Below are 13,080 nucleotides of genomic sequence, written 5' to 3' on the forward strand. Positions count from 1 at the left end.
TTCTTAGAGGGTTTATCCCTTCAAATCCAAAATAAAAATATTAGCCACATAACCATGGTGATACTTTTCCTTGACCTCATGGATTCTTCTCTAAACACCCTTGTTAGATGAAACTTCTTCAAGTACAGTTTCTATTCATTTTAAATTGGGCTCAGGCTCTCTTTTGTTCAATGTAACCACGAACTTCTACAGATCTGTACCACGTTTCCATTACTCCCATTCATCCTTCAAGCTCCAGTCTGAACGCTGCCTGCTTCCCCAAACTGGACAGGATGGCTCTACCACCAACTATCCAGGACACAGCACTGGCCTTCCTCTCAGGATGCCTTGCATCAAACAGGTGCTCACTGTTTCAACTGGGACTCAGTTTTTTTTTTTTCCCTTCTTTCCTCCTTCTTATTTGAGAATCGGGTTTGGAAGACAAGAAGGGGGGCTGACTTGGAAGGCTTGTGGAGGAATGGCATGATCAGTGGGTGGGGCACAGGCCTGAGACCAGTCTGCCCAAATGAGCCCTGACTCTACTGCTCCAACCTGGGAAAGTTACTTCACCTCTCTTAGTTTTCTTATCTGTAAACTGAGGACAGCATGAGTTTCTGCCTTGCATGATTGTTAAGTTAAGCGAGAGAACGTGTGTAAAGGAAGTGTGAGAGCAGTGCCAGGCACAATGAGGGGCTTAATGAACAGCAGCTGCTGTGGCGACAGTGACTGTTGTCGTCATTATCATTGTTGTTTGGAAATTTGGGGAGAGCCCGTGCACCTCCATCCATTCCCATCCCTATCACATCCATTCCCAACCCTACTCAAGCAAATATGCTCTGGGCCACTGGGCACCCAAGACGTTAAAGGAAATCACTTTGCAAGAGTGAGGCTTCTCAGAGGAGCTCTGCTGCTGCCAGAAGGGCCCAGAAGTCTACAATACTTTATAGGAGAGGACATGCACACGCACATACACACAGATATACACATCACGATATACACATCACGTCACATCCCATCCCGTGCTGGTGGGGCTCTGGCACCAGCCTAATAGGACAAGGATGAAGCTCAAGTCACAAAGGGAAGTGCAATGAGAAACCAAGACTTTAGAAAACATTCAACAAACAGAGGAATTAAGCATTAATAGGAAATCATTCCAGAGAAAATATGAACAAAAGAACCCCAGGGAAAGAAGATGCTACAGGCCAACAAGACCTCAACATTTCTATCCATCCCAGCCAGAAAGAACTGGACAATATATTCATGTCATCCACACCCCAGCCATTGAAAGACTTTAAACAAGCAGAGAGGACTCTGCTGATTATACTGACAACCTGGATAAAGATCCATAGGGCAAGCTCAGGAACCCTGCAGAGGGAATGGGGGAGGAGTGGTAACACACTAGATGAGTGAATCAAAATAGAAAATGTTGCTGAAAAGCTGATGAAATTAAACTATTTGCCAAAATTCAATTAGGATAATGCAAAGTGTTGCACTTAGACTCCAAAATGTCAACTGCACAAATCTGGGATGGAGAAAATAGGATCAACAGCAGGGAGGGCTGGGAGACACTGGAGATGCAATGAACAGCCGGGTGGAAATGAGCCAACCCAGGGGTGTGGCTGTCAGAAATGAAAATGCCCCTTCAGGATGTTGATAGAAGTCAAGATAGCAAGGGAGTGGAAGGATTCATTCTAAGACAAGCAAAGAAGACTGGAACCTATTTGGAGGAAGATAAGTAGGAATGGGAAGAGGGCCTGTCTCAGAGTCTAACACACACAGAATAGTTGAGGCAATTATAAAAATTTATGGAAGAAAGAAGAAGACTAAGATAAGTGGGTAGTGAGAAACACGACAGCAGTAACATTTTTGAAATCCTACCATTTGGAAGGATTATATTTGCTCTGTGTAACAATAGTCAGGGGGAGATAAGTTCAACCCCCAGGCAAAGAAAATTTTCTTGTTAAAACTGTTTTCTAAAATGGAATAAATTGCTTTAGGAAGAACTGAGTTCCTCCCCATTAGAAGTAATCCAGCAAAGGAGAATGGCCACTCTCTCCAAAATTATGTTGGTGGAAGATCAATCTGCACATGGTTAGAACCTGAACTAGAGGAACCCTTTCAACCCTGACAATCTATCTTGTTTCAATCAGGCTTTGTCTTAAGCTTGCTCTGGAAGGACGGCTATAGTCAGTAAGAATTATGAAGATAACCATACTAAGAATACTTATGGAGGATGTGCTGTGATCCAGGCAGTCCATGTGAGTAAATTCAATACTCCCAGCATCCTATGAAGGGGGTAGTTTTATTATTCCCACTTCACAAATGAGAACACTGAGGTCACCCAGCTGGTAAGCGGAGAAACCAGGAGCAGCCCCGTCTGGTTCTGATGTCTATGCCTTTACCCAAAGGTCATGACTTTTCCCATCTCCCTATCCACTCACAATTGAGGACGTTTAATTACACACTCCTGACGAATGTTTCCCAGGGAATGGTGTATCAAATATAGTCCTGGCCACAGAACTACAAAGACCACAGTGAGTGGGAAGGAAAGGACAGCCTTAGGCAGACCAGCAATAGCAGTACTTACAAAACACAATCCACGTCTTCCGAACAGAGAAGCAGAAGATTCCCATTATGAGCGCTTCCCACCTGGGCAAGGCTGATTTAAATTTAAGGCTGGAGAATGATAAATAATGGAGAGCTTTGAAAACTCAACACCGTGCACCCTAGCAGGGTACCCGTTGCATCTATCCTATCTGGAAGTAGTAATGGTCCAGAAAAGTTCTCTGGAAAAGCCTCCATGCCTCTTTTTTTCCTTTTCAGCTGTTCTAAAAAGGGTTAAGACCACCTTACATAATGAGGGTGGAGCATTCTAGTAAATACAGCTGTTTCAAGTAAAAGCAGTAACAGAGGCAGACACGGGAAGTCAGTAAAAGGTATTTAGGGAAAGACAGAAGGAATGAGCATTGAAAAAAAAAAGTCAGGGCCAAAAATTCCCCCATGAAAATCCAACCCCCCAAAATAAATAAATAAAATGCATTCCTTATTTAAATATACCACAAAGCAGCACGCCCATGGAAAAGATATAAACCACTTCAACCGTAATCCCCTTTTTATGGAACGGAGGCCAACCTGGGCTTAGCTGGAGAGGAGAGGGAGGGGAGCAGGCACGAGCTGTGCTGAGCACAGCGTACGTGCAGGCGAGGAGCTTGCCTTGATGGGGCACATTTAGAGTGGGCATCTCAAACTTTCCAGCTGGATGGGGCCTGAGATGAAGAAATAGAAGAAATAGTCATGGTCACCACTATTAATAGTTGGTGGAGACCTAAGTGCCAGGTACTGTGTTAAGCACTTCCCGTTCTTTATTTTATCTGATTCTCCCCAAGAGGAACATTTATGACGCACACTTTACAGGTAAAGAGTAGTAGCTGGAGAATCAAAGTGCCGGGCACTCTGCTGAGTGCATTACATGGTTTGTCCGGGGCCACATTCACAGCATGCCCACAGGACCAGTGTGATTATCATCCCTGTATTACAGCTGTGGAAATACAGTATAAAGGGATTAAATGGACTACAGCCCAGAGGAGTGGAGTAATTCACCCATGGTGCAACAGCAAATTTGTAACAGAGCCAGAATTCAAACCAGAGCCGTCTATCTGCAGAGCCCGCAGCCTGAACTAGTAGGCATGGGGTTCTGAAGCCTTGCCACAGCCCACCTAGTCCGTGCAAAATATCCAATGGCTCTCAGATCTACCATTCTCACTTTCCAGGTAAGGAAGAACTCAATGACAACAAACAGAACTGGAGAGAAACAAAATAACAATAAGAATGCAAAAAATGCAGAAATATACAAGACCCAGATGATGGGCAAAAGCGAAACTTAATAATGACCCTACAAATACATCAATTAATACAAGAAGAGCAGCAATCAAAAACCACAGAGAGCACAGGATGATGCTGATGAGTTCCTGATTAGAAAGGCCTACAGTTTAAGTGTGGGGACTTCTAGCTCTTTTCATGGGCATGTGCACAGTAGGAGTTTTGCAAGGTTGCTAAGCAATGCTTGGCAACCAGACTCCAGAGTGGATCACTCATTAGGAGTCCTTAGTAACTCTAGTGAGGCAATAATTTTAGTTCATGAAAACCAAATTTTAGAAAACCTCAATAACTCACGTAATAGGTTACTAGTAAGTCGCTCTTGGCCATACATAAAAAATGCAAAACCATAATCCCCCATCTTTCACTTATAAGAACAAAAAACTTGTATTTTTCATACTTACTCATTTAGTCAACACATACTAGTTGAAAACCTACTATGTGCCAGGCACTGGGGGAGAGGACCATACAGGGAAAACTATCAGGACTACACTAGAATTCTGCTTTCAGGAAAAGGAGGCCCAGCAAGGCAAAGCAATCTATCCAGATGCACAGCACACTGGAGGCAGGTGCGCTTAACTGCTCATGTCCAACCCACAGGTTCCCCCGGAGAGCACTGCGCTTCTCTGAGAGGCCACATCACCATGGGTGGCTCGGAGAGGCCTCGCCATTCACCAAACTGCCCCTCATCTGCTGAGCTGGCTCCGAAGCTAGTAGTACCAGGATGCAGGGCTTGGCCGTGGAGCATCTTGGAAAGTCTCCCCCTTGACCTGGAGACCTCTGCAGTCAAGTGAGGGAAAGCCTGTGACATGGTGTCGGTTTTTATTGGACCCAACCACCGGCGAAGCTTGCCATCATCTGGAGTGATGGAGAAAATTAAGTTACCACATTCTCACGTTTCAGCCTTTCGCCCGTTTTCCTTCGCAAACAGGAAATGTTTATTTAAATACAGCAGTCTCCAGCATGTTCCAGAGCCAAGTGAAAAACCAAAGATGTCCACTCTTGCCCCACTCCTCTGTTCAGGCCACCACCTCCCCGTGGGTGAGAAGTAGGCCTCTGCCTGCCTTTAGGCAGCGTGGGGAGAAGGGGCCCCTTGTGAGAGTTCGTTTTCATCTGTCCGCTCTTTTTCCAGGCTGAGATTGTGGTTGGAGAAGAATTACATTTGTGGGCTCCTTTTGTACTCAGAAGGGTAAATGCGACATCTGTTTACTCTGTGCTCCATGGTAAATGTTTTGTTTCAGGCACCACCATTCACTTCCTCTCATGTCCTCTATCTTTGCTGCATGGATAATAAATTACACTGAATTCTCCCCTGCGTTTATTTAGCTTTCTTGTGGGTATCACCTCCTCATTGAGGGGAAAAAAAAAACTGTCAGTAGTTTATAAACGACAGAGAGTTTCTCTTTCTGTGTAATGTGCTGACATTATGGAGAAGAAGCTGGAACACAGACCCCCAACTCTGATATCAGCTTAATTATGAATAATATAACAAGCCCCATTCCAGGCCTAAAGCAAAGTCCAAATGGTGACCACATTATCCCCATTCAGATTTTCCTTAAAGGGTGCATGAGCAGATGAGGCCTCAGATGTCAAAAACCCCCAGAGAAACAATGACACACATACACACATACATACACACGCACATGCACGCGCGTATGCGCGCACACATACTCCTACAGAAAAGCCTCTCTGGGAGATCAAGCAGCAGGAATGGAAAAGGGAGAAAATGCTTCTCCTTTGTTATAAAACACGACATAAACATTAGAGATCAGGAAACTGGATTTTAGGAAGGTCCCGAGCATGTGGTGCAATGCCGACAGACCGTATACCCTGTGGAGAAACGAGTGCTGGGGAGTTTCAAAGCCTCACTAAAGGAAGTTTCCTTCTTCTATCCTCTGCTTCCTTTAAGTCGAATTGTTGGTTTTCTTCTGTATATGCAATGATTTTATATACAGTTACTGGAATGCAGTAGAGGTTCAAGTAATGTTTGTTGAATGAATGAAGAAAGGAATGAATGAGAAATTCCTCCCCCAAAAAAATCTATTCCATAGCTTAGAAATGCCAAACACCCCCCAAGAGTTTGCAGAACTCAAATGTTCCGTCTGAGTTGACTGACAGAGGATGAGAGGTGGTGAAGGACTGTTGGTGGGCTGCTCCTCACCCCTGCAGCACTCCTGACCAAGCTTTCTTCTAAAGGTTTTCCCCTCTCCCGGGGGAGGAAGAAGACCAGAATGAGGAGCCAGCCTTGGCAGCTGCGTCACCCCACGCACCCCAGCCAAAGGGGCACCAGTGACTGGAACCAAGGCAGATGAGACTCAGCTATTCCAAAGTACTTCCCACTCTGCCAATGCCTGCGAACGACCATGACAGCAGCAGGGCACTGTGGGAATGCCCAGGACAGTCTCCACCCAGTTTCTCCAGTTGTAGAGCAGATGGGTAGCTCCAAGCTGCCTGAGTCTCCTGGGGAAGGTGGGTGGGTGGCATATTGGCTGCAGTGCTGTGCCTGCAGCTTTTGAAGACTTCCTACATGCCAGCAGGAGAAGGGCCCACTCCCCTTGGTTTCCCAAACATGTACCATGATTTTGAGGATGGAGGAGAGGTAGTCTCAAGACTCCAACCAGCAGAGCTAATGTCATAGCAAGCTGAATGTTGGCAGGGTACACCCGAAGCAGTAGCAAGAGCAGCCTATTCCCAAGCCCAGCCAGAACCCTCCCAGGATCATCTATTTACAGATCTTGGCCCAAACTGACTCTTGTTCCAAAGATGGCTAGCAGAGTGGTAGATACCCCAAAATACCACTACAACAAATTTTTAACTGCTTTGTAAAATATAAGGTCTGAATTAAGTTGTGGACACCTGGATTGTGGCCCCTTTATTGCCACTAACTTGCTGCATTACCTTGGGCAAGTCTTTTCAAATGCCTGAGCCTCCTTTTCTACATATGTTAATGAAGGTTCAGCTCCAATGCTCTAGAATTGCATGACCACACAGAATAATGAATGCACTTGAAAAAAAAAATATGTTTTGAGCCACAGGAAACCTCCAGGAAAAAGGAAGGCAGTTCTATTGAGTCTCTGCCCAGGGACACATGGAGTTCGAGGAAGAGAAGTAGAGTGACAGGAGGTGATCAAGAGAAATAACACACTGTAGGACAATTCACTCAGTCTCATGCCACTATCTTCCAGCTTCAAGGCAAGAGGGCAGAACGGAAGACCCAGTGCACCCACCCCTAACATGCAAGGGCAAGGGAGACAGAGGGAGAGCAAGACACGAAGAAGTGGATTACACTAGAGCAAACCCTCACCCACTTCTGGGCTGTGTTCCCAGGCCGGTTCCAACCCCCTCCACCATTTCTCCCTCTTTCCTTACTCCCCAACTGTGGGCTGGGAAGAGCCCACCCTCGGAGTCCAAGTTTTGAATTTGGTCCGAGGATCAAAATGATAAATGTTTCCAAAACGTTGACATATGAAAAGTAAATATTTGGTTGCACAATTGGGGTTAAAACGAGGGTCAATCTACCCCACTCTCCAAACGTCTCTCCTCTCGCTGCCAAACCCAGGATCCGAGGCTGAGTGCGGTTTGTAAGATTATAGCGCTCGGTCTCATTTAAAGGGCTGTCAGCATTTCCATTCTCCGGCCCGTTTGGGGAGGCATTTATAACCGAGCCATAAAAAATTCACCCCGGCTGCAACTTGGCATCTGCGAGGCTGCGCTCCAGGCAGGGCGGGTTTTGCAAGCACCCACTCCGAATTCGTTCGGTTCCTCAGAAGTTAGACCTTCACATACACTCTCAACTTCTCTCGCAAGGGCAGCCAGAAAGTAACTGGCCCTTTCTGATCTCCAAGCTGGTCACAGTCTCGGCCCTCTCGGGTCTCCGTTCCCTTACACCCCACCACCTTTCAGCTTTCTCCTCCGCCCCCCTCTTAAATGTTCGCGGACCCCTTGCCCTTACCCTAAGACCTGACTGGCTGTAGTGTTCTTTCCTCCCCTCGCTTCCTGCCAGCCTTCTGCTGGAAGCTGTCACCGGGCCCTGCGTCTGGAGCTTTCACCCCTGGAAAAGCACTCCTCTTTGCCCATCGCAGTGGGCTTCAAGACCTCTCTCCCTAGACCGACCCAACGCCAGAGACCCCAACTCAGGGAATGAAGGATCCGACCCGGGAGAGGGTGACAGCGAGACTGCATCCAGTGCGGCCAAGGGGAAAGGAAAGATCTGGTGCCTGGGGGCCCCACTATGGACCCAGGGGGTGGCTCGGGTTGGGCGGGGCGGGGGTACTCACAGGCGCTCGGCGTTGCGGGGTATGCCCCGGGGAACAGCCCGGAGGCCCAGTCCGTGGCAGTCCACGCTGGCGGCGGAACAGGTACACTTGGTGGGGCAGGCGGCGGCTGGGGGCCCGCTCAAGACGCTCACCAGCGCCAAGGCCAGCGCCAGGCGGGCGCGCACGGCGGCGCCGGCCCCTGTCCGCCCGGGGGCCATGGTGTGCAGGGGCCCGCGCCCAGAGGAGGCTGCCTCGGCGAGGCAAGACGCGCGGAGCCCGGGGAAGCGCGCGCGGAGCCCAAGCGGCCTGGGGAGCGGGCGGCGGAGTTGGCGCGGAGGAGGAGCGAGCTCGGCGCTCAGGCGCACGGGGCGCGGGCGGAGTGGGGTGCGCCGGGCGGCGGCGGCGGCAGCAGCGGCAGAAGCAGCAGCTCCATCCGCGGGGCTGCTGATGCCCCGCTGCGCATCGCTCGGAGTGCCCAGGTACCGAGCGCCTCCTGGGCCCGCTGGCCCGCGGCCCGAGGCGTCAGCCGGGTCGGGGACCTGGGGGCGAGCGCAGTGGGGCACGGTGCCTAAGGAGGTCCGACTTAGGGCTGAGCTCGGGAGCGCGGCGGCGGCGGCTGGGGCAGGGGGCGGCCGGGTGAGCCGGCCGGCGCTCGCTCTCTCCATTCACTGAGCAGGGCAGACACCGGAGACGCGGGGCCCACCCCTCCCCCCTCCCAAAAAACGCCAGCTCCGCTTCCCATTGGCTGCGCTGCACGTCATGTCGACTAAGTTGGGAACTTTGCTGGAGCGACCGAGAGCCGGGAGGGGAGGAGGCAGGAGATGAGGGAGAGGGAAGGAAAGGGGCTCGGCCAGCAGGGCCCCAGAATTGAGACCCGTTCCCTCTTACGGAGCCAAGGATTGATCAGGCTGGTGGCACTTTTTCTTTATTCTGGCACTGAGCTAGGCACTCTGCTCATAGTCTTTCCTTGGGTTCCAACACCGTCCCGCAAGGGGGCATCTGAGTACCCCATTTTATAGATGAAACAAAGCTCAGAGAAGTAAAGTGACTTGCCCGAGGCCACACAGCTGCTAAGTACCCCAAACCGCAGCACTCACATTCACTCATATTTTACACCACAGCCCATCGAAGATGTGTACTTCACTCATCTACAAAGATCCTCAAAGATCCTACCTCATCTTGGCGAAGATCCACAACTTCTTCCTAAAGCACCTATTGTATTGATACTAACGCATTTCACAGTCACACATGTCACATAAAATGTTTGTCCTTGTTGTTCAGGTCGCTGCTGGCAAACCCTACACGGAAGCCTGTCCTGCTTTGCCTAGACCCAATGCCGGCTGTGCTGATAAAAGTAGTGATGGCAGGGACTGGGACCCCTGGATTGACAGTGCTTCTGCTTCCTGACTGGGTGACTCTGGGCCAATCACATCATCTCTGAGCCCCGGTTTCCTCAAAGCAAGGGGCCACAGCTCTGTCTGGGACCACCTCACTGGGTTGTTTGGAGCATCAAAGAAGAGAAAGTGTTTTTTGCACAACAGTCATTCGCATGTGAGACATCCCTTCTGCCCCCACAGCCTTCATTCTTCCATAGCGCTCTAAATTGGCCAGGTCTGAGCTTTTCCAGATGCTGGTGGGGAGGGGCGCGTGTGTTAGAGGCTCCATAAATACTTGTAGGAATGATTTTGTTTGTTTGTTTGGAGGGAGAGGGCAGGAACTGGAGGAAGTATTGCCCAGACTTCCTTGTGGTCTGCTCACACTGGAAGTCTAAATGAGCCCTGAGCATGCGCGTGCGCGCACACGTGCTTTCTCTCTCACACACACACACACTTGTGCACACACATGCTTATACTCAGGTTCACACACACACACCCATATACACACAATCACATACACACATGTATACATGCATAGTCTCACACCACACACAATCACACATACCACAATGACAATTATGCCACTGAGAGCTCTTTCCTTTTCTTTCATATAAATGCTATTCTAATTCCTTCTACTTCATCTTCCTTGTTTCAACGTCTTGACAATATCCTGTGAATTTATAGTAGAGCTGCAGATTTTATTTTATTCTATTTAACATATTTTCAAAATCATAGCCCCAGGCACCCAACTGCACGTACGTGTACACATACATACACAGTCACACACACTTCAGACCCTCCATCATTCATAAACACGTTAGGTGTAATTTACTGCTGTTATTCTTGGGAGCAGCTTTCCATACCGATACTGTTGTCAGCGCCCTCTGGTGGCCATAAAGGGTCTATGCTCTGGTCCATAGGGTGACTTCAGCTTTTAAGAACTCTAAACATCCTTTCCTCTGAAACTTTCCTCCAAATCTTGAACCAATTTAGTACCAGGACTGAGGCAGATGAGAGAACTGGGCAAAGACCCAAGGGCACAAAAGCGTCTCAGACTGTCTGGAGCAGAAAAGAGTAGGGTTTTCTTTGTTTTCCCAAATGCACACTAGAGCATGTTTTGCAATCCCTTTAGGCTGGGCCTGGGTCTGTGCTCTGAGTACGGTGTGAGGGTGGAGGGACTGTGTTTTCCATTTAAGCTGATGGGGAATTTCATTAGCCTGACTAGATCTTCAAGTGACTTCATAGGCATTCAAGTGTGCTTGCTTTTCCTTGGGAGAACACTTTAAAACCGAGCTTGAGAGTCAATCATCCCAAAGAAACAGGAGGTGCACAGGACACAGGCCATACAGAATCAGGGATCGCAGCTGGAACAACCTTGAAAATCACCAGATCCAGCATTTCTGCAAGTGTGTTCTGACGACTACTAGTTCTACATGTTTCTTCAAGAAAGTGGGGAAGGGGGGTTCTTGGGCAGAAATAGGGTGAGAAATGCTCACTTTCACCACTCTTGGAGATTTGCATCACCAATGAGCATATTTAAGATTTTGAGAAGTCCTGCAGTAAGGAAACCGGTTTAAGGTTTGTTGAACCCAGTTTCCCAGCATGGCTGATCCTTTTACATGTAAACTTAAAATTCTTTTGAAATTTTTGGATAACACCCAATATAATTCAGGTCCTGTATTCAATAACATGGAAACTGAGTCTCAGAGAGGGAAGGGCACTGGTACAAGGTTGTCCAGCTAATTAGTGAAAGAGCCAGAGCCAGGACGCAGGGCTCCTAGTGCCTAGAACTAGGCTCCCTCCACTCTCCCCCACTGATTCTGAAGCATTACTCTTCTTGGAGAAGTATAAGTAAGTCCTTAGGAGGTCAGTTTGCTGGGTAGGATTTTTTATGTCTAAGTACCAGAGATGGCTTTTACACCCTATGGTACGATTTTCAGAGTTCCTCATAAGCCTCCAGGGCCAACTTTTGGATTTTTTCCTTTAGTTTTCTCTAGGCTTCTCAAAAGCAAACTGCCCACCCATTCCCCCAAGAAACCCACCTCAAACTTTCTCCTCCACTTGTTTTCTGTCTCTCAGTGGAAGACACCACTATTTATATGGCTACTATAATCAGCTGAGGTTTTCTGGTTGCAACAATAGAAAATAACTAATTGAAGTAAAAAAAAAATACTTTTTAAGAAGGCCTTTGGGTAACATACAAAATTAAGGAGGAAGAAACTAAAGAAAGAAGCTTTTATTTTTTCAAAGATTTTATTTATTTATTTGAGAGAGAGAGAATGAGAGAGAGAGAACACATGAGAGGGGATAGGGTCAGAGGACGAAGCAGACTCCCTGCCGAGCAGGGAGCCCAATGCGGGACTCGATCCAGGGACTCCAGGATCATGACCTGAGCCGAAGGCAGTCGCTTAACCAACTGAGCCACCCAGGTGCCCAGAAAGAAGCTTTTAAAAAGACTCAAACCAAGCAGGATCTAGGATCAAGCTCAAGCCCAATTTCCAAATTCCCAAGACACAAAGACTGGCCTGGATTAGGTTATGTAATCACCCTATTAACCACAGAAGACAAGAATCTACGGATAACAGTTCCATGGAAACTATACTCAGGCAGGTAGGAACAGTGCTCTCAAAGGAAGACTGGGGAGCTGTTAGCTGGAAAAGTAGGGGGATGACAAGAAGGCAAAACAGCACCAAAGCATCTTCCCTCTGTTTCACACCACAGCCATTCAGTTCCTGAGTCCCGTTAATTCTTCCTCATGATTATCACTTACATCTGTCCCTCTTCATCTTTGGGCCTCCAGGTATTGTTCAGATCCTGGTTTCATGCATGGCCACTGCTCACACCATCCCCCACATCAGTTCTCTTTCTTTGTCTTTTTGTTCCACCAACTCATCCTTGGCCCTGATGATCAAGGGATTTTTCTAAAATGCACACATGATAATGCAATCCTGAACTTTGAAGTAGATTTCTACCTCTATACCTCCTCTCCTCCCAGTATCCCACACCCACTCAAAACAATCCTCCTGAACATTCTTCCTAGCTCTTTCCTCTCTGGCTAGCCCAGAGTCAGTTGAGCCTTCCATTCCTCCAGGAAACCTTGCTGATCCAGTCTATTAGATTTTCAAAGTCAGGGAATCTATAGAATCTATTAATTCCAACATTTATTATAAAAATTTTCAAACATACAAAAGCATCTAATTCATTTTTTGCATGCTTGATGCCTAGAGGTACAAATACATCTTTGATGATTGGTGAATGACTAATTAACAAGTATGTGAATGAATGATCTCTCCAATCACCTAGCTTATTTGACATTCTCTTGCTGCAGTTTTACTTATTTTGATCAGTGTTACTTGATCTTTTCAGGGAGGAGGATGAGACTACATTCTTCTAGAAACTCTGAGTGTGTTTTTTTTTTTTTTAAACTATACACATTCCCTGCCCCACCCCCCATTCTGATATGTTTGCTCCCATCCCATTGAAACTTACCATTTGTCTGGTCATTCTCCAGTGGATTGTCCAGACTGCTCTGCCCAGTGTCCCCTGTTCTCTCCACCAGGAGGCTGACCTCTATGGACTGTATCACCTGTGCT

At 47.8% G+C, this 13,080-nt stretch overlaps 1 protein-coding gene across 2 annotated transcripts in view; it reads right to left on the bottom strand.

The window, feature by feature from the left end:
• Nucleotides 1-8,778, bottom strand: part of SLIT3 (slit guidance ligand 3) — a 592,271-nt gene extending 583,493 nt beyond the window's left edge. For both annotated transcript variants that reach the window (XM_081826287.1, XM_081826286.1), the window contains exon 1: nt 8,133-8,778. In XM_081826287.1, the coding sequence (XP_081682413.1) occupies nt 8,133-8,776 (644 nt within the window). In that variant the 5' untranslated portion in view covers nt 8,777-8,778. The remainder of the gene's footprint in view (nt 1-8,132) is intronic.
• Between the last annotated feature and the right edge of the window lie 4,302 nt (nt 8,779-13,080).

This window comes from Leptonychotes weddellii, chromosome 7 (assembly GCF_054177405.1).
Source record: "Leptonychotes weddellii isolate Sample4059 chromosome 7, ASM5417740v2, whole genome shotgun sequence".
NCBI lineage: Eukaryota > Metazoa > Chordata > Mammalia > Carnivora > Phocidae > Leptonychotes > Leptonychotes weddellii.